Genomic DNA, 22,825 nt, shown 5'->3' on the forward strand with positions numbered 1-22,825 from the left:
GTAAACCAAGGAAGTAAAGTACGCCAAGCAAAGTTGGCCAAGTAAATAAAGTAGGTGAACTGAAGCAAGAAAAGCTGTCCAAGAGTGTAAAATAAACCAACTAAATAAACTTAGTTCAGGACATTATCAGTGGTTTTACATCAAACACCAACAGCCTTGGACCCCACAATGCATTGCAATTCAAGATGGCTGCCAGCGTTAACTTGAACGCGGAGGGTTACATAGAGTCCATAGAGTCCTCTGTCACTTTGGATGAAGACAGAAATTCTTTCAGTGGAATCAAAGACATGTGAGAGAAGCGGTTTTTTCCTTTCCCTATATATAATATTCCATCGAGTAGTGAAAAATGCATGGTTGCCCCCAATTTTCTTTATGGATACCAGGAGCACTTCCTAAGTTCTGCTTTCCCCGCATAGTTTTAAACCACGCAAAAATATATCCCTGTATTAGTAGGCACCACACATAGGAAACCCAGGTATCTCGAGATGTGCAGAACGTATGTGCAGTAGCAAGGTAGGCACCGTCCTTAAAGGGCCCTAGTCAGCCACGCCTTTGTTTTTAATTTGTTTATATGCGTGTGTTTGGCTATTATATTTAATTCGGAGCATGTCGAAATGAACGAAATCACTGTAAAACTACTAAAGATAATGAAACATACTTTCAGGAACGTAACTTACAGTAAAGCAATTGGATTTCGCTTCACCATGCAATATCAATAATTTTGATGGCATCGAAAATGGCGGAGGCTGACTAGGGTCCTTTAACAGATAGATTTTTTGCTTTATAGTAGCGAAGGGTACTCTTAAACAGTCATAATATTGTACTCACCTTTTTTTCTTTACTACGACTGCTACTACTACTACTACTACTACTACTACTACTACTACTACTACTACTACTACTACTACTGCTACTGCTACTGCTACTGCTACTGCTGTTGCTGCTGCTGCTGCTGCTGCTACTGCTACTGCTACTGCTACTGCTACTACTACTACTACTACTACTACTACTACTACTACTAATAATAATAGTAATAATAATAACAATTATAATTAATAATTATAATGATATTCAAAGCTAACACTTATTTACATTGAAGCTGTGTAGATATTCTACAATAAACTGGATAACATCAGAAACTACTACCTTATAATATTAGAAACTACTATGTTATACATTCAGTTACAATGAATCAACTAAAACATAAATTCATAGTGAAAAAAAAAAGGTTTCAAATTCAATTACATTAATTATATCTTGACTTCAACCAATAATTAGTGGTGAAGGCAGGAATGTTATTTGAGGTCTTGATTGCTGGATGAAGATTATTAAAAGGTTTGGCAGCTGAATAGGAGAATGACCTAAAACCAGATTTAGGTGATATTTTAGGCTTATGGATATTATATCTACTACGGGTGCTATAATTGTGTACATCTGTATTGAAAGAAGATAAATTCGTTAAATAAGGGGGGCATGTTCAAAAATTCCATTGGTGAATTAGAGAGAGATCCAGCCTAGTTCTCTAAACAATTGTTCTGAGCATTCTTTTCTGAGTACTTTCCTAGCTCTCCTCTTCTGCAATCTCAGTAGTCTATCAAGGCATGTCTTAACTGAGTTTGACCATACAATATCACAATATTCAAAGAGTGGTTGCACAAGAGTGTCATGTAGACATGTTTACAAGTATCTACGCTAAGATATTTCCTAATTCTGCCAAGGAGGCCTAACCTTTTAGATGTTTTGATGCAATAGCATCAATATGGTCATGACATGTCGTAACACTGTCAAACAATTACCCTAAGTACTTTACAGACTGAGTAAGTTCAAGAAAGGCTCCAGATAGTTATAGCGCAGGTTTATCTCAGATCCCACAAGGCGCTGTTTGGATCCAAAAAGTTGTTCCTGAGAACATTGAGTTCATCTTGTAGTACCCATTCGATTTTTGCATCCCTGTCTACAAAGAAAAGAGCTGTACATATATCGTCAACATACATAACTACCTTGCAGCATTCTTTGATCATTTTTATGTTAAAAGGCGCCATAGTAAGTTGATAAATTGTTATTATCATTATATTGTGGACAAAATGTTAAATTTTAGTTTTTTTTTTTGGAAACAACGGTTTTGTTTACAAAGCCCTGTTCAAACCTGGTCAATAGATGAAGGCCCACCATGCCAACAGATTGCTGACAAGTCACTGACAGGTAACCAACAAGTTACCCACAATAATTACCAACTGTCGGGCAACTGTTGGCTGACACTTTATTTTAGGATAAGGTTTAACTGTTGTTTAACTCTTGGCTGTCTGTCAACCAACTGTCGGCTGACAGGTTTATTGGGAAGCTGTTTTCTTCTTTTACCTGGCCAATCATATTATGTTCAATTTTCCTTCAAAGTATCATTAATCATAGTTTACCACTACATTTTCTCAAATATGATAGTTTTATATTTATCATATGATAATGAAGTAATGGTAGTCATCTGCAGAAAAGCACTATCAGAGAATAGTGTCAATTCAACAAAATTATGCCGGGTGGATAGTACTCATCCACAAAGATACCTCCTAATCATGCTAATTATTCTTCCATTTCATTAATAAACAGGTTATGGGATTGTGTGTAAATATTTGTGTGGAGGAAAAACCTTTTCCTATTAAAGTGTCTCCAATGTAGACTTCCATTGCAAATGTGGCAAAGTCTATATTGGCAAAACTGGGAGAACAGTGCATGAACTAATCAAAGGCTCCTGTGGGCCAACTTGTGAATGCAGATGACACATCAGTAATTGAAATTAAGACGGCTGCGGACACTTCCTTGAAAGCTAAAAGAAATTATATCTTTGCCCGATTATGTAACGAGAAAAAACCGTTCTTGTACTATACAAATCGTTTTGGCCCTCGTGCCCGGCTTTGTGGTGAGCCCACCCATAAAAACCACCAGCTATGCAGGCTACTTTGCTCGAGCTGATCTCACGAAGGGAAATCTGTTGAACAAAGTGTCGCACTACATTTCATGCCCAGCCTAAATGCATGAAATTTTTCCTTTGGAGTTCAGTCCACGCAATCTTGAAGTAAAAATAATTTGAAATATGACTAACTTTTGCTAAATAAGAATTATTTCAATGAGAGCTAGTTGTCGTCTGTATTTTGCTTCATTTATATTCAATGAACGTACTGAAAAGGTTTTGATCCTGTACACATGCATTTCAATAAATTCTCCACGGTATGTATTAAACAGTTGATCAAAATTCATCGACCGCGTCCTTTTGCTTTCCCAATGGAAATTGCGAAAATGAAACATTTTTTCCCTTTCAAACCTCTATGAAAGCTGAAGAGATCAAAAATTGTTCATTTCACCAGAAATTTGCATAATTTTGTTTACGACGTCTCTGATGCGTGACATGGCACTTTCCGCTTTCGCGTGAAAACTGACAGCCAAACTAATGTTTTTCAACAAACTAATCTACTTGATATAATACTTTTGTATGTGAAGCAAAAATATGATGAAAGGTGTCGAGTTTTCATGTATGCAAAAAGTTATGATTAGCAGTGAACTTATCAGTTAAGAGTGCTTCTTTCAGCCAGACTTTTCTGGTGGGAAATATTTTTTGGCAGCAAACTTTCATGTCACGTAAATGCTCTGGTTTATTCAAAGAGCTTGCCGACGGTCCACTAATTGAATTTTTAAATTGAATTATTTTTAATTCAATTATTGTTAAATTCAATTATTTTTACATTCTGAAAAGACACCGCAATTTGTGGAAAAAAAAACGAAAAGACCTATAACTTTGCTCAGATTCAATGAAAAATCTCCATTCTTTCACGAAAATGATTGTCAAATTATTCTCTACAGATTGAATAAGAATATCCTGACGTGTCTTGAACAGAAAATTTTTGCGTGTTTTTTCCACTAATTGAATTTTTCAGTTCAATTTTTTTAAATTCTTAAAAGACACCGCACTTTGTGGAAAAAAAAACGAAAAAACCTATAACTTTGCTCAGATTCAACGAAAAATCTCCATTCTTACACTAAAATGATTGTCAAATTATTCTCTACAGATTGAATGTGAATATCCTGACGCGCCATGAACAGAAAATTTTCGCGTATTTTCTTCCACTAATTGAATTTAAAACTCATTCACTGCGCATGCCCGAAAGTTAATGACAGAACCAACCAACCGGAAAAGTCCACTATCGCTATAACTTGTTCATTGCGCATGCGTGCATTCACGAGTTAATAAAGGAACATGATAGAGACATAAAACTTGCTTGTACTGGGACCTCAGAAGTTTCAGAACATGTTTTTAAGACTGCACACAATCCACTCCGGGACAAGATTAAGTTTATTGACTGCGACCCACACCAGAATATACCTGTAGTGTTTAAGAGGTTATTGACACAAGACATCACCGTAACAACATCGTTAGGGATAATCCACTTTAGGACAAGATTAAGTTTATTGACTGCAACCCACACTAGAATACCTGTAGTGTTTAAGAGGCTATTCACACAAGACATCACCATAACAACATCAATAGGGATAATCCACTCTGGGACAAGATTAAGTTTATTGACTGTGACCCACACTATTATATACCTGTAGTATTCAAGAGGCTATTGACACAAGACATCACAGTAACAACATCAATAGGGATAATCCACTCTGGGACAAGATTAAGTTTATTGACTGTGACCCACACTATTATATACCTGTAGTATTCAAGAGGCTATTGACACAAGACATCACAGTAACAACATCAATAGGGATAATCCACTCTGGGACAAGATTAAGTTTATTGACTGTGACCCACACTATTATATACCTGTAGTATTCAAGAGGCTATTGACGCAAGACATCACAGTAACAACATCAATAGGGATAAATCATAATCCACTCTGGGACAAGATTAAGTTTATTGACTGTGACCCACACTATAATATACCTGTAGTGTTTAAGAGGCTATTGACACAAGACATCACAGTAACAACATCAAGAGGGATAATGGAAATGAAACTCCTGAAGCGTGGATGCCCACAATCAAACAGCACAACAGTCACAGTGTCTGTGTCTCAGCAGACCCCTGACAGAACAACATGTAGTCTAAACAACAAGGAATGAAATCCTCAAATCACTAACAATGAAAGAGTGGTTGGACATGCAACCAGTAAACACCATCCAAAGTGCTGCATGTCTTGCATATATACTAGTACACAGCCAGTTAACACCATTGGCTGAAGGCAATACATATGCTACACAATCCTGAGACAAATGATTTAATTTTGATCTATTATTTCAACTAACTTGTATGCGTAATGCAGTGCATGCACTTTAGACACTATTGCCAACAAAACTTAGTGGTGGCTACTTTTCTCGGAAACTTGAAATTATTGACTTTCTTTTTTGTATATGGCAGGTGAAATATAATATCACCATTTATATAGACAGAGTGATCTTGAAAAACTTTGTGAGCAAAGTATGTTTGCTACAAATATTGAGCACGTACAATTATTCAGAAAGAGTGAGATCTGTGGCTCTAATTTTATGGCTCAGTTTTGTGATGGCTTCCTTTTCATGATCATTGGCATGCAACCATTAATTTCCAGTAAAGAGTGCTGAAAACTAAGTAACTTTCAAAGCAAGATTGTTTGTTAATGGTACGTGTAAATGTTACTTGTCCTATGAGATAAAAAGCATTCAGAAATCCACTTGTCTGGGAGCCTGTTCACATTAGGAAAAGTTGTCCTGGGGAGAAGCATCACTTTCTGACCTGAGACAAAGCAAACTAATAATTTTTCAATAAAATAACCATTTCCACTTTTCTTCACACATCCCTCATATTGCCATTTTCTTTCTTTTGAATATTTTGAAGATAGATTTAGTGCATGTGTTTTAATATCATATTATAATCCTCCAGGTTTTAGAATGTAGTGTGAATTTTTTTTAAACCAATCACAGCATGATAGAAAATAGAAAAATCACCTCAAAACTGCTGTAATATTGATAATGTCACACATCAATTTAATTAAATGCACAGCACAGAAAAATGTGATGATTAATCATCCACCCTGCTGTAATTCTGTACTTTCAATGAAATTGTATGGTACTTAAAATAATGGTATCTACTGCTACAATTATTTTTCGGCCCAACAAAATTGCAAATCATACAAGTATTTTGACACCCATATTACTGCCAAAATTGTGAAAACAAAGTTGGCCAACAGGGTTGCAACAGAGTTTCAGTAATTCGGGATATCACTCTCAATTTAAAAACTGCCATGACAATCCAAAATCAAAAGCTAGTGTCAAAATCACAGGGGGGGAACTCTCACACGAAAGGGGCAAGGATGCTGGTCGGAAATTTTGAATTAAACCCCCAAAGGAGACCAACCTGGGCATGACTCAAGCTTTTGTTGACCCTTAAAAGAGACCATTTTAAAACACAGACAAATAGATATTTTTATATTTCCTCGCATGCAACCCTAAATGAGACCTTCACAGCTAAATATAATGGTGTTTTGCCCAGAACACCCTAAATGAGACCAAAACTCGAAATTTACACCCCTAAGCATCCCCGCCCCTTTCATACAAGTTCCTCCCCCCCCCACGTGAAAATAAATAAATTTGTACAATTTGCTCTCCAATACTATTAAGTGGGCCATTAAATTGGGCAACAAATTGAAATGCGACGTAAACCAGCCTTAAATTTGCAGACATCTACTTAAATCTGCATCACAAATTTGCAAATATGCCTTATTACATTATTGTAATTCTAGTCTCATTTTTTTCATCTTTTTCAGATTTGGTGGTATTACAGTAAATACGGATAAGGAAACATGTAAAGATGAAGAAGAATTTGAAAGAAAACTGGTTTGTAAGTCGTTCCTGTTCATGTAACTTTTGTTTATGTTTATAAAAGCAAATTATATTAAATTATGTGAAGAATCAATCTAGAGGTTGTCAGAGAGATTATAGCTTAAACCAAACGTTTTTACATTTAGTTAGAATTTATAATGTAAACCTGATGAATTTTACTGTACGTAACAACTTTTCCTACATGATAAACAGGCCCTTTGCACCATTGGACTGTGTCCTGCAAAGGGCCTTTTTCATGATTCTTTTGAAGGTACAGAATGTATTGTAAGGAGGAGTTCAATGTTAAAAATTATAAATGCGTTATTGACCAAGCGTGAGGTCAAGATGGCTGGATATTGGCAAGTTCTTTTTTTGCATTTTTATGGACCGAGACGAAGTCATTGTACAATAGATTTGGAGATTATATGCAAACATAACCCGAAAAAAAGAGCGGGTAAATAAAAAAAATGGGCAAAAACTTTGGTAAGATTTTGTTGTTTACAACAAGCAAGATGCAGCTAAATTAAAAACATGAGCTTCATCGGCGAACTTGAGAAAAATACTTTTCCGAACTGCTCTAAACACTAAACGCAACTTCCTCCACGCTATGATTTAAATACAGTCATTGCAAACCAAGAGAACTTATCAATTTAGCACTCGACTTGAGACAATAAGTTTTACAATGCCAAGCAGACGGGCAACGGGTAATCCCGAACGGGCAAGATAGCTGCATCCAGCCATATAATAAAAATAATTTAATACAGCTATCATTAAGTGATCTTTGTTACAGCAAAGCTGATGTGTTCAACCTGTCAGTTAAAGTCTGAAATGGGCATGCTTCATTGAGCTGAGGCCATTACATGTATAATGAGCTCAGTTGAAATAGAGATCAGTTAAAAAATATTTCTTAGCACAGTTGGGCTGAAAGTTAATGTCTGTTATGGATGTGCAAAACAGAATAGTAAAGCATTTCAATCTTTTTAGTTAAATACAGTTTACAATAGTTATAGTTGTAGTTAAATACAGTTTACAGTTCACAAGAGCATTTTGTTTTTTTGCACTATATTGCCAATCAGTGTATTTTACTAGTGCCATTTTATATTGATTTGCAAGGCAAAAGGTAAAACATTAACTCACAATATGACCAGCTCCCAGTTGGCTTGATAGCTCAGTTGGTAGAGCACTGCACAGGCATTGCAGAGGTCATGGGTTCGAATCCCATTCAAGCTTGAATTTTTTCAGGCTTTCTTTTTACAACTGCTTATGTTGCTTACTAACTGCGAGGATCATTCTTCTATTTGATCTTTCATCCGCAGTTCAAAATATATGTTTCGTACATGTATATTTACATTTATTAATTCATCATTCACAGATACATGTATATTACAAACTCACAATTTGACCAGCTCCCAGTTGGCTTGATAGCTCAGTTGGTAGAGCACTCCACAGCCATGCAAGAGGTCATGGGTTCGAATCCCCTTCAAGCCTGAATTTTCTTCAGGCATTCTTTTCACAACTACTTAAGTTACATACTAACTGCGAGGATCTTTCTTCTATTTAAAAAGTTGTATTGTTGTGGCAAATGCATGAAACTACATGTAAACTAATTAGGTTACACCCTGACCAAATAAAGTCCAGTGTCCTAGAAAGTAAATCCAAAAAAGTCCCATGAGCCAGGAAGGAGGGGTAGGGACTAACAAACTGCAATAATTGACAGAGCAGCCAGTCAAACAATAATAATTATTAACCACAACAATTGGAATTAGAATTAGCAAGCATACTCTGAGTGAAACAATTGAAGGGCCAAGTTAGCCCTGCTGTTTGGGGAATACCACTGTCTGGAAATAGTCTCAAGTTAATCTTTGCCAAAATTATTTAACCCCTGACAATTATTATTGTTATTGCTGTTGGGCGTATGATAACTATTGTTATTGAATTGTTATAATATTATGTTTATTGTGTTGATGATGATGATAATAAAATTTTGTGGTAAGAAAAGTATACAGTTGACATTACATCAAGGTAACATTCTCATAGAAGACTCATTTTTCTTTTCTTTGTTGTAATTTCAGCATCATTGGCAAAATTCAAACAATGTGCTATTCGAGGAGTCTGGCTGAGAATATCAATTAATGATTCTTCATTCATTCCTATTGCTGTCAAGGTATCCCTAATATCCTTATAATGTTAATTAAATGTCCTTAACCAAATAAACATGTACCTTACAATAACTTACCAATTTTACTACTACTACACTAAGGGCCTCTTATATGAACCTGGTAACCGGGCTTACCCAGTAGGCGGGGTGAATTTTGTCTTTTGTTCATATGGGAAATTTAATCCTGGTTACCAAGATGAAAAATCTCCAAAAGGCCTTAAAAAATACCCATGGAACCGTGTTCCAACTTGTCGGGAACTTTATAAGCCATGCGCAGTTGAAAATGTTTCATCAGGGACAGTCCCAGTATCCGGCTGGATTGTTCATATGGAAAAAAGTTTCAGCTCGGTTTCCGAGATCTTGGTTGCAAAAACTGAGATCTCGGTAACTGGGCCAGACTGTCTTCTCATATGAACAGTCACATAGAAATTGGACTCGTCGGGACCTCGGTAAATAGTGCGGATAATTGAGAGTCCGGATAATCAAAAATATGAATATTAATGAGAAAGAAATGTAAACAAAAGGTTACAGCAAAGAAAACATCATTTTAATTGTGAAATCTACACAGCCTGTAACAAATGAGCCAATCGGATATCAGCTGAACGCATCAGGATATTTCTTTGTTCTGTCGCACTTGCGAATTTTGAAAAGCGCAAAGGATAATACGCTGTTTCAACAGTCTTTTGAAAGGATTATTGGGCTTTTTGCGACTTTGATTTTTCAAGATCACAACTAATTAATATTCATGAAAGAATTGGGACTAGAGAAAAAAGTCCGGATAATCGAATAGTCCGGATAATTGAGGTCCAGATAATCGAGGTTCGACTGTACATGTATCTTATTCCTTTATTGGACATGCATGGTTCCATTAGTAGCCTTCTGCGACTGTCTATGTAGCCACAACAATACTTTCATTTTTTTCTCAGTGGCTTAAGTGCCTCCATTCATGTCTTGGCACATATCTTTTGCGGTAGGTTTGTGAGTAGAACCTTGTCTACTGGCTTAGGCAAACTTTTCCTTTCAACTATCAGGGTCACACTAGGTGAAAAAAATATGTCAGTGATGACACTTTACGTAACTTAAAAAAACTTCAGGCAAAATTTTCGGCCCTTAATCTTAGTAGTAAAAAAAAAAGTAGTAACACTTTATTAAGGTCATTCCCCTGTTTTGCAGTGCGCAACTCTACTGCACACAATGGAAAAACAAAAAATTTACGCTCATTTCTAGCTAACTACTGAGTATCACTCAATCTGACTTGCATCTAACAAAAAAATTCTTAATTTGCATTTTGCGCGAAAATTAGGGTGTTTTCATAAGACTTGCCCCAGTCCCTTCGCGGAGAAACCAGTTTTGAAGCTCGATTTACCACTGCTTTCTGAAATATCTGCAAAACCAACCCGCTGAACCTATTTTCTCTTTTCAGATTTCTAACCACAATATCGTTTGCCAAATACCGTGAAAATTTAAGGAAAATCCTAGTGTTAGAAATATCAAATTTTGCGCCTAATATCTAGCCAATGGACATTTTGACCTACCTTCAGAGGTAACGAATTAAATTATTTTGTTGAATATTTCAGTAGTACTGGTTAGGAATAGTTTTCAAACAGATTTCACATTGAAAATGATTTATCAACATGGAAAAAATTCTATGAAATGAGCCGTTAACTGTTCTCTTCAGAAAAAAATTCCTGTTTTTGGCAAATGCTCTATTATAGTCCTTTTTGTCCAAACATGCAGAAATTACCATACTTCAGTGCTTCATTGCTGAAGAACAAGCATGGTGACCCCCTCTTATTATTTCATTTTTGCAGTTTACATATAGTGAACCACACATGGGCAAAGTTTGGAAAAAATCTGAGGGTAGGTTCTATTTTAGGGGAATGACCTTAACAAGGTTTCAGCTCTAAGCATTCAGCTCTAAGGATGGTCTTCATAGCGCCCCTGTATCATTAAAAATAATTTACATCAAGAATGTTCATGAACTATTAAATTTAAAATGCCTAATTAAACTTTAAGCCAATTGAATTATTGGAGGGTGGGTGCCGTAAAGGTAGCAACAGAGGAGGGCAGCAATCTCCTCAGCAGTGAGGAGGTCACCATGGCAACTGAACCACAGCCCACCTCCAGGCACCTGTCAACACAACACTGAAAGGGAACTACCAGTGTGTTGAAATGATACTTACCCCAAAAGTGTGGGAGGGAGGAAGGGAAAAGCAAGCAAGCAAACTAGCAAAGCAACTCCAGCAAAAGCAAATGGCAATGCCCCTGCAGACCTCCCTGGAGCCCCCCAACCTGATCCTGGAGGAATGGCAGCATTGGCTTGATTTTAACTTTGCCTAAATTTCATTTAGCCGCGTAGGTGCCATAAAGGTAGCAACAGAGGAGGGCAGCAATCTCCTCAGCAGTGAGGAGGTCACCATGGCAACTGAGCCACAGCCCACCTCCAGGCACCTGTCAACACAACACTGAAAGGGAACTACCAGTGTGTTGAAATGATACTTACCCCAAAAGTGTGGGAGGGAGGAAGGGAAAAGCAAGCAAGCAAGCTAGCAAAGCAACTCCAGCAAAAGCAAATAGCAATGCCCCTGCAGACCTCCCTGGAGCTCCCCAACCTGATCCTGGAGGAATGGCAGCATTGGCTTGATTTTAACTTTGCCTAAATTTCATTTAGCCGCGTAGGTGCCATAAAGGTAGCAACAGAGGAGGGCAGCAATCTCCTCAGCAGTAGGGAGCTCACCATGGCAACCGAGCCACAGCCCACCTCCCAAGGTATCCTCCAAGGTAGTAGATGCTTGGAGAAAGGAGGGACTGTGGCCAAGGGGGCCATTGGACCTACCCTTCCAAGAAATACCCCAAGCACCAGTACCCGGCAACCCAAGCAATCCAAAAACAAAGGGGCATGGGGTCTCAGGCAAACAATGATTACAGAACACTTATCAACCGACTACCAGAGTCAGTGCGACAAGAGAGACCTTACTTGCGTAAGGGCCTCTGCAGGAGTCCTAATATAGGGCTTGTAGGCATCACTATACCAACGACCTACAGCTTGAATAAGGTGATCCGGAACACCCATCCGAGCCGCAACAGTTGCCACACCAATCCTAAAGCTGTGACTAGAGAATGATCCTTGGATGCTAGCAGCTGCAAAAAGATCCTTTAGCCAATGTGTTAAAAGAGTACGAGAAAGCGGCTGACCATTGGAAAGCAAAAACAAGGAGCCAGGGGACTGGCCACGCATAGGTAGGTAGTTCATAACAGCAGATAAGGCACAAAGCGGAGGACGACCCAAGCCAATGTAGAGGCAGCAGCCCTTCCGAAAAGGGTCAGTCTTGGAAGCCTTAATTGTGAGTTGCAAACACGATGGAGAGCTGTGAGAATCAACTGCAATATCATTGACAGTCAAATGAAAGTCACGGCTGAAAGCTGACAAGGATGGAACAGAGCGGAACGCAGAAACCCAAAATAAGCAAAGGGTGGAAGCAGCCCAGAACATCTCATGATCTTGATTTGCAAAGGAAAGCGAGTTGTGGATTATCATCATATGGTGGTCGGTGATGGGTAAGCGAGAGGGACCAGGGGATCCTTGAGTCCTCTTTATACCACGTAAAAGACGTTGCAACTGTAGGCAGTCAACCAGTGGGTCTGGGAACCCAAGGTCTATGTGCATGGAACGGACTGCTGATAAGTAAATCTTGATAGAGGCTGAACTAAGTGAACAAGAGAAGTGAGTTGCAAACAAGCAAAGGGTCTACTCACTCGCTGGGCATGGAGAGCCATTGGGATGAAGCCGTCCTGAGTGCAAAAGTTGAGAAAACGAAATTGAGCAGATTTGTATGTTCGGTGAGTGGATGGAGCTAATCCTTGTGACATGAGTGCAACAAAATCCTTCTCTAAGGTTGAAAGGTTAATGTTTCCCAAAGATGAGGAGGGATTACTGTAGGATGACGGTCGGCTTGTGGCGCCAGTTGATGAAAGGCCTGCCAATGAAAACGAGATAAAGCATCAGGGATTTTGTTAGTAGAACCGGCAATGTGCTGGGCTGAAAATGTGAAATTATAGTTCGCAGCTGTCATCAAAAGTAAGCGTAGGAGATGCATGTCATCAGGGGCCCTAGAGGTATGCGAATTTAGAATGAACACCATTGATTCATTATCACAATGAAAAGAACCACTTGTCTGAACCAGGACGAGCCCCAGTGTGGGCAGAAACAACTATGGGGAAGAGCTCTTTGTACTCGAAATGAAGCAGACTGAAGTGCTGATGGCCACTTTACATTTAACCAATGTGTGCGAAATACAGCGCCAAACCCTAAGGACCCAGAGGCATTGCTGGACATCTCCAAATCAATAGGAGACAGGCCAGGGTAAACCCAAAAGTAAACGCCCTTCCAAGAACCCAAGTACTGAAGCCACCGACGGAGATCTTTCTTAAATTCTGCACTGAGCCGAGTAGGGTGATCATCTCTTCGGAAATTGGAAAGCAAGTTTATCATGCGACGGATGAATGCACGGCCAGGCCAAACCACCTTGGCAGCATGGTGTAAATGGCCAATAAGTGACTGAAGTTGTCGTTTGGTACACCAGCGATACGTAGACCAACGGTGCAGAAGGTTGAGAAGGGAAGTCAGTTTATCATTTGGCAAACGGGTTAGCTGGTTGACAGAATCAAGCTCGATGCCAAGCTCTCTTTGCCGCGGCACCAACTGTCTTGGTCTTGTTAAGCGCCTTTGCGATGTTTTCCCTTTCTTCTTCGGCGTCCTCCTTGTACCCTGTCAGCTTATCGTTTGCTTCTGTCACCGTTTCCGTTACATTGTCTTCAGGGATTTGAAGTTCCTCTGCTTCTTTCTTGATCATTTCAGCTTTCTGTTTCCCTAAATTTTGTTTAGCCTCATATTTTGCCTTGTGGAATAATTGTGAATGTTCGAAAATCTAGTAAAAAACAATGAAAAATAGCTAGGAAGTAATGAGTGAAGACAGAGAAAAACGAGTTTAGCAACATTTCAGGGAGTGTACACCCATCTTTCCTCGGCAAAAGAAGAAAACGAACTTGGTCCGCTGGGTTTGATGAGCTGCAGAGATGACCATGCAGAGAAATTCTGCGTAGGGCTCTCAATAGTTGCCTCTCCAGGACTATAACTTTGGCCTTGAAAATACATATATTGCTAATACTCTGCGCACTGCCACTGAAAAAAATGGGGAACTGTGATGAATATTTATTGTGATAATTATGAAATCCACGTCTGTCCATGGCAAAGAAAGAGGGCGAACTGAAGCAGATCTCGCGCGCTGTTTAATTTTATTGCATATTTTCTGTTTGCTGTTCAGTGACAAGTGATGTCAGTTTTCGCTGTGATTCCTATTGTAAGCCCGAGTTTTCCAAATTCTGCCTGCCTCACCCAAGCACTACGGCGGCTTTGATGTTTTTGCCGATTTCCAAAAATTTTCCAAACCATAAGAGTTAGGGTCACACTAGGAAAAGTTTCTCATTGACAGATTTTGACCTCAAAGTAAGCAAATTCTCGCAAAACTTTGCTAAGTGTGACCTATGCCTTTCTCTTCTTCCCTCCCCCCTCCTGTTGGAGATACTTAAAAGTATTTCTCAATAAACTTGGGGCTACTTCTCAACAGTATAGTGTTGGGTTAAGACTGTTCAGTGATCCCCAAGCAAGTCTTACTAGATCAATTTTCTCTGTGTTTTTGATTATCATAATTTGTTGGCCAACATTCTTTACAGATGAAAGTGAATTATTCACTTTAATCTCATCACCTCCACGGGTATATTACGAATTCACAAAATGACCAGCTCCCACTATTATTGCAGAGGTCAAGGGTTCGAATCCCTTTCAAGCCTGAATTTTTTTTCAGGCTTTGTTTTTGTAACAGCTTAAGTTACGTATATAACTGTGATGATCATTTCCTTATTTATTCAGTCTTGATAGGGTTGGATATAAGTGAGCCCTTATACCTGTAGGTCCTCTTATAGCTAGGTTTGCACTTGGCTGGCTTTTGGCTTCAGTTCATAGTGCCGCCACTTTAGCTGGTTACTGGCCATAGCAAACAGATCCCAACATGATTTGTGTATAAATATCAACATAAGACATGAATTACAGAACCTGACAGTTAAATAATTGCCAGACGAAGCCAAAAAGGATCTTATGACAAATAATGTAGGTGTTATAAAAAAAAACAGCACAAACAAATCCCACCAATTTATATTAAGTACCTATAGGCAATTTGTAGTACTCGATACCAGTGTTAGCAATTTCTCAAAACTGTTGTTACTTTAATATAAATCAACCAGTATTCAACTGTCCCGAGCTCAACATTGTGAAGTTACATCATGACTGTCTTAGGTCCCATTTTGCTTGGTAGAAATTAAAGCTCATATATCAAGTAAGTGTTATCCTGTATTTGATGTTTCTGTCGTTATTCATTTCAGCATGGTTTTCTGTTCCACCATACTTATCCTCGTCATATTGTTTTAACTTGCTGGTTACCGGAAGCTGAACCAAACACACTTCCACCTTTTGCTACCAGTTACCTTGGTAGGTTTCTCTCCTGGCTGTAAAGTTTATTCAAGTTATGGATAATTAAAAGTTACTTTTAATGTCTCAAACAAAAGTTATATAGAAAGAGTTGTATTTGCTTGTAAATCACTTTGTAATCCAAGCTATCTAATGGAGCAAACTTGTGCAAAAATATAAAATGAACTGTAAGGCATCTTTCTTTCGTTGCTGGAACTGTTTGGTGAGAATTAACAGATGTTGAAAGTGGCTTGGATCAGTGATCATTTATACTGTATTTCTCAACAGCACTGTAATTGATATATTACTGTTTTTTTGTTTAGGTGCTGGTGGGCTGGTTGTCAATGAAAAGAACCAAGTTCTAGCAGTTTGTGAGAAATTCAGGAGGAAAAAACATTGGAAACTTCCCGGGGGCATGGTGGATAGAGGTTCGTAATCGAGCTGTGTAGCCTGATCATAAGTGCTTTGTGCTGTCCTGTCCCTCAGAATGCTCCGTTATTAATGTTAGGTAGGAGTGCTGCAAGTGAGGCCTGGAATGAGCCAAAATACATAATACAATTACGGGACATAGGATTTGTGCTTACTTGAAGTTGAAGGGGATGCCATAGTTAGGTTTGCAAACATACAGGAATTACTGTTGTTCAGAACTAAGCCATTAAATGTGGCAAAATTTTACCATGTGTTGCTCCTCAACGAGAAGCCGGCAACAGGTTTAAAATGTGAAAGCAAGTAAAAGTTGTTGCATCCCAGACTCGTTGAGTAATTATATATGTGTGAAATAGAAATAGCTATGAGTTCCCATAATATTCGTCCACATATACTGTACTTCGAAATTTACTTCATTTTTTACTAGAATATAGAAATTCCCAGAATCATTCTAGCTTTACTTGCTACTTAAATTACAGCTGTAGCAACCAGTCAGAGGAAATCGGTAATGAACTGAATGCTTGGGTGCATAAGTGTTTTAGGCCACATGCCGAAAATTAGGCAAATCCAAAGAGGAAAATAGACATAGGTCTTTTATCCCCCCTCCCCTTGAATTGTTCTCAATTTTCTTAGTGTGTGTGAATGTGGGTTTGTTCTTATTTAAATTCCGTTCAAGTCTCTGCAAGTCTTGTAGTATGACATCATCTTTGGAATTTGAAAGACCAGCATTGGTGTGAACTTTCGCTGAAGATGTGTTTTCCTGTTTTACAGATGAGAACATTGTCGATGCTGTAAAAAGAGAGGTTTTAGAAGAAACTGGAATTGAAACGGAATTTGTGTCCCTTGTTTGTTTCCGTCATTTGTTAAACTTCCGTTTTGGCTGTTCTGATATGTACTTTATATGCCAGCTGAAGCCATTAACCCAGCAAATCAAGATGGACCCAAGGGAATTAGCTGATGCCCAGTGGATGGATGTAAGAACATATCACTGACCTGTTTTGAAGAAGCTTTTCTAATGAATAGCCATTCTTACAGTTCACACACAAACAAGTTACATATTCCCATAAAGTCACATTGTATATGTTGCAAAACAGACAAAAACAGACAGCAATGTCTAACAAGAAGCAAGGCAAAATCTCAAGAAACTGAAATTCTGGAGAAAACAACATGGTAATATTGAAAAAGAAAGAAGCGAAGGTACTGAGGCGCTTGGATATTAAAAAAGAAAATTTTTAAAAAATTGCCATTTTTCCATTATGGTTGATTGTTTTTTTTGTTTTTGTTTTTTTGTTTTTGTTTTTGTTTTTGTTTTTTACAGTAGAATATGTAATATGGTCTTTTTTCTGGTGCTTAATCTCGCGTTATTTTTGTTTTCCTTTTTTAGTTGGATGAATACATTGCAAGTTCTTTGGTGAATGACTCAAATCGCTTCATAGCAGTGGCTTACAAAAACAATTTCCAGAACACTGATGATGCCTTTAAAATCGAAACGAAGCAAGTTCAAGTTGGGAGGGCGATTGGAACATTCTTTAGCGTAAATCGATCAGCGGAAGTGAATCCTAATTGAGCGAGAGTCAATTTGCATGTCTACCTTTTTGCACGAAAAACCCGATTGGGACAATCGCACTGTTGAATAATGGTAAGGTTTTTCAATGCCGCGCGACTCTTCTTGAAGTCGGAAACGGGAGAATTCGTACCAAATTTTACGACGTTGCGTCCCGAACGGGAAATGAGGAGTGCCTCTGGAGGTACCCCGAAAATTCCGGATGGAAGTTTCGAAATTTGTGCTGCATTTCATTTTCAACCAAAATTTCTGGGTGTTTTGGTGCAATTGGGAAACACACTTGACACATCGATCAGTATAGCCGCCATCTTTCTTGTTTTCTCCATTTTTCCCTCAAACTTCACCCTCCCTCCAGCCAAGGAACCTCTTTTCACTTGTAATACAATCTTTAAGTCTCCTTTACGCAAACCGTCTTTCTTCTTATAAGAACATTCAGGCTGAGATAAGTTGAGTTTTAGTTTTACAATGAGCTGTAAATGAATAATAAAAAATAGAACGTAACAGTATAGTGTATATACAGTCTAATTCCAGTCTAATTAGGCTTTCGATGAAGAAAGACCGATTTATAAGTACCAATAACTCATTTGTTATTACTTTCATCCCGTACAGTTCCGAGGGCTCAAAATTGTCAAAATATAAGCTAAAACTGAAGACATAATTTTTGTAGAGCGCGGTGCCGTTTCCATGGTAACATGAAAAGCCAAAAAGCGGAAAGACTGAGAAAACTCTCACAGAGCAAGCTAAAAGACTCCAATAACTAGTTGACCACCAACCAAGTTCGATTGCATTAACGAATACGCAAGAATTAAAACCAAGCTTGAAGAAATCTCTTTCGCTCCAGCTCGCGGCGCGCGTGTACGTTCCAAAGCTCACCGAATTTAACAACTGTTTCATCACGGTAACCTCTCCTTTGGCGTAAATAGGCTAATCGAATAAGAAATACGTGCAATTTTTTTTTTTCATGACTGTCATGTAATGTGTTGTACTGAAGAATGATTATTAATAAAAATAATTTAAAAAAAATGTGAAAGACATTCGGTGAGGTTGGTTCTCGTGCGGTCTCCACAGCCCCCGAACTGATCCTGAAATTGACCCCAAAATGATTCCCAATTTTTCGCACGCTGCGCTGACCCCAAACTGATCTCAAGTAATTTTTGGAATGGAATAGCTTGGTTCACTGCAGAATTGAATTCTGGGACCGGCTATTAGTTTTTGTTGCAAGCCGTTGTGTTGCTTGGAAGGACTATTTATCCTTTGGTTCTTTCTTACCGTTTACAACTTACAACTTTGGTACGTTGTTACGCAGTTACCTTGCTACCTTTTAACTCTGATACCTTGTTACTCTGTTACCCTGTTACACTGTTACGTTGTTACGCAGTTACCTTGCTACCTTGTAACTCTGTTACCCTGTTACACTGTTACCTTGTTGCTCTCTGTTACCTTGTTACTTTGTTACCTTATTAGTTTATCTGCTTTTTTAATCCATTGTTTCTTTTTTTTTTTTACGTTATTTCTTTGCTGTCTTGTTAACTTTCCACTCTGTCAGTTTTGCACTCTTTGTAAGTTTGTTATCTATCAAACCGAGGTATTTGTGAAGAATAGCATTTTAAAGGGTTAGTTCTCCGCTATTGAGGAGATATTGTAAGATGCCTATAATATCCTAGTGTACTCATGGCTGGGCTGGAATGTCTTGAATTGAAGATCCCGATAATTTGTGTATAAGACACTTCTGGGGAGTAATTTGGGGAGTAATGTAAAAAAGTAAGAGGAGGCGCCTTTTCGTAGCCCGTTGACTATTTAGTGGAAAAATAAATAAATAATAAAATCTATAATACAGTTAATAAATGTTAGATGATAAAAATTGACAATTATGAAAAATATTTACAACGCAATTATTTGGGGTTAAAATAGTTAACGGAATTTTATTTGGTGTTTGGACTTATTACAGATTATATTTTGGTTTGGGGAATATCAGAAAAAGACCAGTTGACTCGTTATGCAGCTCTCTAGAAATAATACATTGTAGTTCGACTTAGATGTTCTTAATGTGTGATTAATGTATAAATTCTCCTGTCATGAATTCGGTATGAGCAGCTGTATGTTTCCACGGAAGCACTTGTGTTCGTAAAAATATTTTCAATTAAGTTTCCTACAAAAGATAACACCTTGTTTACCTTACTTTTTATAAGTTTTTCCTCAACTTGACCTTTCGACGGTTAATTCCAGGAAATTGTTACTGTTCTTATTTTTAGTCAATTTTGGTAGATTTTCTTGGGTTCTTTTACCGAATTCATGGTAGTTGATGTTCATTTTAAAGATAAATATATCTAAATAATAATAGCTGTTATTTTAGGGTGTTTTTGAAAGTAAATAGTATGGTCTTAGGGTGATTGTGAAGATAAATATCTATTGTTGTAATTCTGCTATTAGCCACGTACTGAATGTATAATTCGAGCTTTAGATTTTGTTGAACACGTACTCATTTAATTTATGGAAACTTTTATCCAATCATCTTCGATGAAGAAGGCTAACACCTTCTACGAATCGACTTCTTGTTCAATTTTTAAACAACAACCTTTAGTGTTTTTCAGATTGTCTTTGTGAAACCTGATTGTATAAGTCTGAACCTTGTAATTTTTATATTGGTCTCCTTGTTTTGTATTGACTGGACAACCCAACCTTCGTGGTGATATTTCTCTAGAAAGATGTCTTTGACTTGACTAATAGATCGAAGGCACGGATGCAAATAAGTTTCTTGCAGCCAATCACAGAAGGCTTGCGTAAGATTTAGTTTGCGTTAAGCAGATGGTTGTCGAGTCAGTATAAAAATGGGTGCCATCTAGTTTTAGCAGAGAAGTGATTGTTGAGCAGAGTAAGCTGAACTCTTGTCAGAGTAATAAAGAAGAGCAACTGAAAAAGCTGTTGGATCTTTGTTGAAGTGAACCCGGCTAATTCCCCGTAAAAGGTTCCTTCAACATAAATAAAATACTCTGGCTGTGTCGACTATTTCTGCCTTCATATTGCCCATTGATTGCTACAGTTCTCACTTATTTTGCTGCTTTAAAAGTCCAAGAAATATTCAGGGATCCCGAAAACATGCATGTTTTTTAAGACTTTCTTGCTTCTGCTTCCCACTAGCTCCCGCATCGTGCATCGTAACATCTAGATCCCTTGAGCACCCTCCGAGGACATCCATGATCATATTATACTCCCTTGATACTGCTGCTTTCTCCGCCGTCTTCTTCGTCCGGTTCGTGATCGATGGACAGCTCAGTTCATTATTATTATTATTATTATTATTATTATTATTATTATTATTGTTATTGGTAAGAGAGCGAATCCCTGTGCCCCATGATAATTATTTTCAATCTTTTTTTAGTTCGCGCCATGCTATTTTGGGAAATTATAATCCGTCATTGAGTTTAAAATAAAATGACCTCACTCTAATTGACCAATAAGATGTCGACATTAAAATAGCAACGCAAACAAAAATAGATTGAAAAAAATTTTCATAGGAAGATGTATGTATGGGGGATTCGCTCTCTTACCTCATAGTCTCTTGGAAGAACTTTTAACAATCTGACTTTTGAGCGAGTCATCGAAACGTCCACGTGCAACGAGACTTCACACGCATTCTTAATATATGAAAAACTTTTAACAATCTGACTTTTTAGTATTTTTGTGCCCTCAGTTAAATTAAAAAAATTCCCAGCTTCTCAGTACTTTTTCTATAAAAAGAGTATTAAGAGCTAGTATATTATAGCTAGTTATTTCTTAATAGAAATAACGCCATATAAATAAAGATTGTTATTATTATTATTATTATTATTATTATTATTATTATTATTATCGAAAAGAATTGTAAATAAGTTTTAATAGCTACTTTTAACCTGTAAATAACATTTTACTTGGAATATTTTAATAAAGAGATTATTATTTATTATTATTATTATTATTATTATTATTATTGTTATTATTATTATTATTATTATTATTATTATTATTATTATTATTATTATTATTATTGTTATTATTATTATTTAACATCTTGTACGTCCTTTTCCGGAAGAGGGCTTCTAGTCCTGTTAAACTTCAAAACCTCAATATAAATTTTAGATGTTGGCAGTTCCAATAACGACTAAATCCTGTAGCCATTTTTTTTTAGCCGTATGAATGTGAGCACAACTTTAACTTCTAAACCCGGCTATCATCGTTTTCATTATTATTAGTTAAAACTCTGGTATATAAAATCAGCAGCGTGATCATTGTGGCTTTGGCAAAATCTTAGGCACCCGTAAACTAAGAACGAAGACCAGTCATCTAAGACCCCCTTATTTCATTTTTTACAAGGGTATTAAAGCATCTTTAACATGTTTTTTTAGCATGTGCTAACTATGGTCCCCGGAGGCAAAAACAGAAAGTAAGACCCTGATTGACCATGTCGATGAAATAACAGGGTCTTAGATATGAGGTTAGATATTGGTCCTAGGTCGAAGTTTTCGGGATTCAAAGGTAGCAAGCAAACCTAACCTTTGTTAAAGTAGTCTAGTGTTTTCTATAAGGAAACAGAGGAATAGAGTGACAATAAAACAAAGAAAGGAACAGAGTAACAGAGTAGCAAGGTAACAGAGTAACAAAGTAACAAGGTAACAGAGTAACAGAGTAGCAAGGTAACAGAGTAACAGAGTAGCAAGGTAACAGAGTAACAAAGTAACAAGGTAACAGAGTAACAAAGTAACAAGGTAACAGAGTAACAAGGTAACAGAGTAGCAAGGTAACAGAGTAACATTAAACCATTTTGTAGTCTACGCACAGAGGGCCAGCAATCGAGTTTTAAAGGTGCGCGCAAATAAAGGGGCCTGGGCCATAGAAATAAATAAATTAGAAACAGCTACTATGCTCGAAAATACCGGCATTTTCAACAATAATTTTAAAAAAATTCAGCAAGTGAAATTAATTACATTTTAAGCGTTTTTAAGTCGAACAACGCGGATTTTAGCGGAAGGCTAGACCGTCAGCTCCACGAATGTTAGGCCGTACATAAGACAGTTTTTCCCATTACGCGCCACCCTAGGCTAAGAAATAACATTTTATTTAATTTTCCGCAAAAAAAAAAAAACAAGGCCCAGGCCTTACAACAAATCCGCCCAGGTTCTCCGACAAGAACGCCCTACTTTCCCTTTACCGGGATGTATTATCCCAGAAACAAAATAATTAAGGGGGTCTTTTTGATCTTACATCGTAGCCTTGATTGTACAGATTACCCTGTTTTGTGATTTTCCGGATATCACTGTTCAAGGTCAGT

The 22,825-nt window shown here is 37.6% G+C and overlaps 2 protein-coding genes across 2 annotated transcripts; one reads left to right on the top strand and one right to left on the bottom strand.

Moving 5' to 3' along the window:
• Positions 1-178: 178 nt before the first annotated feature.
• Positions 179-20,438, top strand: LOC146472917 (uncharacterized). The gene is made up of 7 exons (XM_085119152.1): positions 179-289; positions 6,795-6,868; positions 8,922-9,013; positions 15,446-15,551; positions 15,854-15,958; positions 16,728-16,930; positions 17,341-20,438. The coding sequence occupies exons 1-7, from the start codon at positions 186-188 to the stop codon at positions 17,521-17,523; spliced, it is 867 nt and encodes a 288-aa protein (XP_084975278.1). The 5' UTR covers positions 179-185; the 3' UTR covers positions 17,524-20,438.
• On the bottom strand, positions 9,021-15,431 carry LOC146472918 (uncharacterized). The gene has a single exon (XM_085119156.1). It carries the CDS (start codon positions 12,672-12,674, stop codon positions 11,961-11,963), a length of 714 nt encoding a protein of 237 aa, XP_084975282.1. The 5' UTR covers positions 12,675-15,431; the 3' UTR covers positions 9,021-11,960.
• Positions 20,439-22,825: the final 2,387 nt, after the last annotated feature.

Source organism: Pavona decussata, unplaced genomic scaffold, assembly GCF_977016875.1.
Source record: "Pavona decussata unplaced genomic scaffold, jaPavDecu1.1 SCAFFOLD_96, whole genome shotgun sequence".
In the NCBI taxonomy this organism is placed as follows: domain Eukaryota; kingdom Metazoa; phylum Cnidaria; class Anthozoa; order Scleractinia; family Agariciidae; genus Pavona; species Pavona decussata.

Coding starts and splice junctions, on each gene's coding strand:
- LOC146472918 (XM_085119156.1), bottom strand. CDS start 12,674: ATGCACATAGACCTTGGGTTCCCAGACCCACTGGTTGACTGCCTACAG.
- LOC146472917 (XM_085119152.1), top strand. CDS start 186: ATGGCTGCCAGCGTTAACTTGAACGCGGAGGGTTACATAGAGTCCATA. Junction 6,869..8,921: donor ATTTGAAAGAAAACTGGTTT/GTAAGTCGTTCC, acceptor TTGTAATTTCAG/CATCATTGGCAAAATTCAAA. Junction 15,959..16,727: donor CGGGGGCATGGTGGATAGAG/GTTCGTAATCGA, acceptor CCTGTTTTACAG/ATGAGAACATTGTCGATGCT.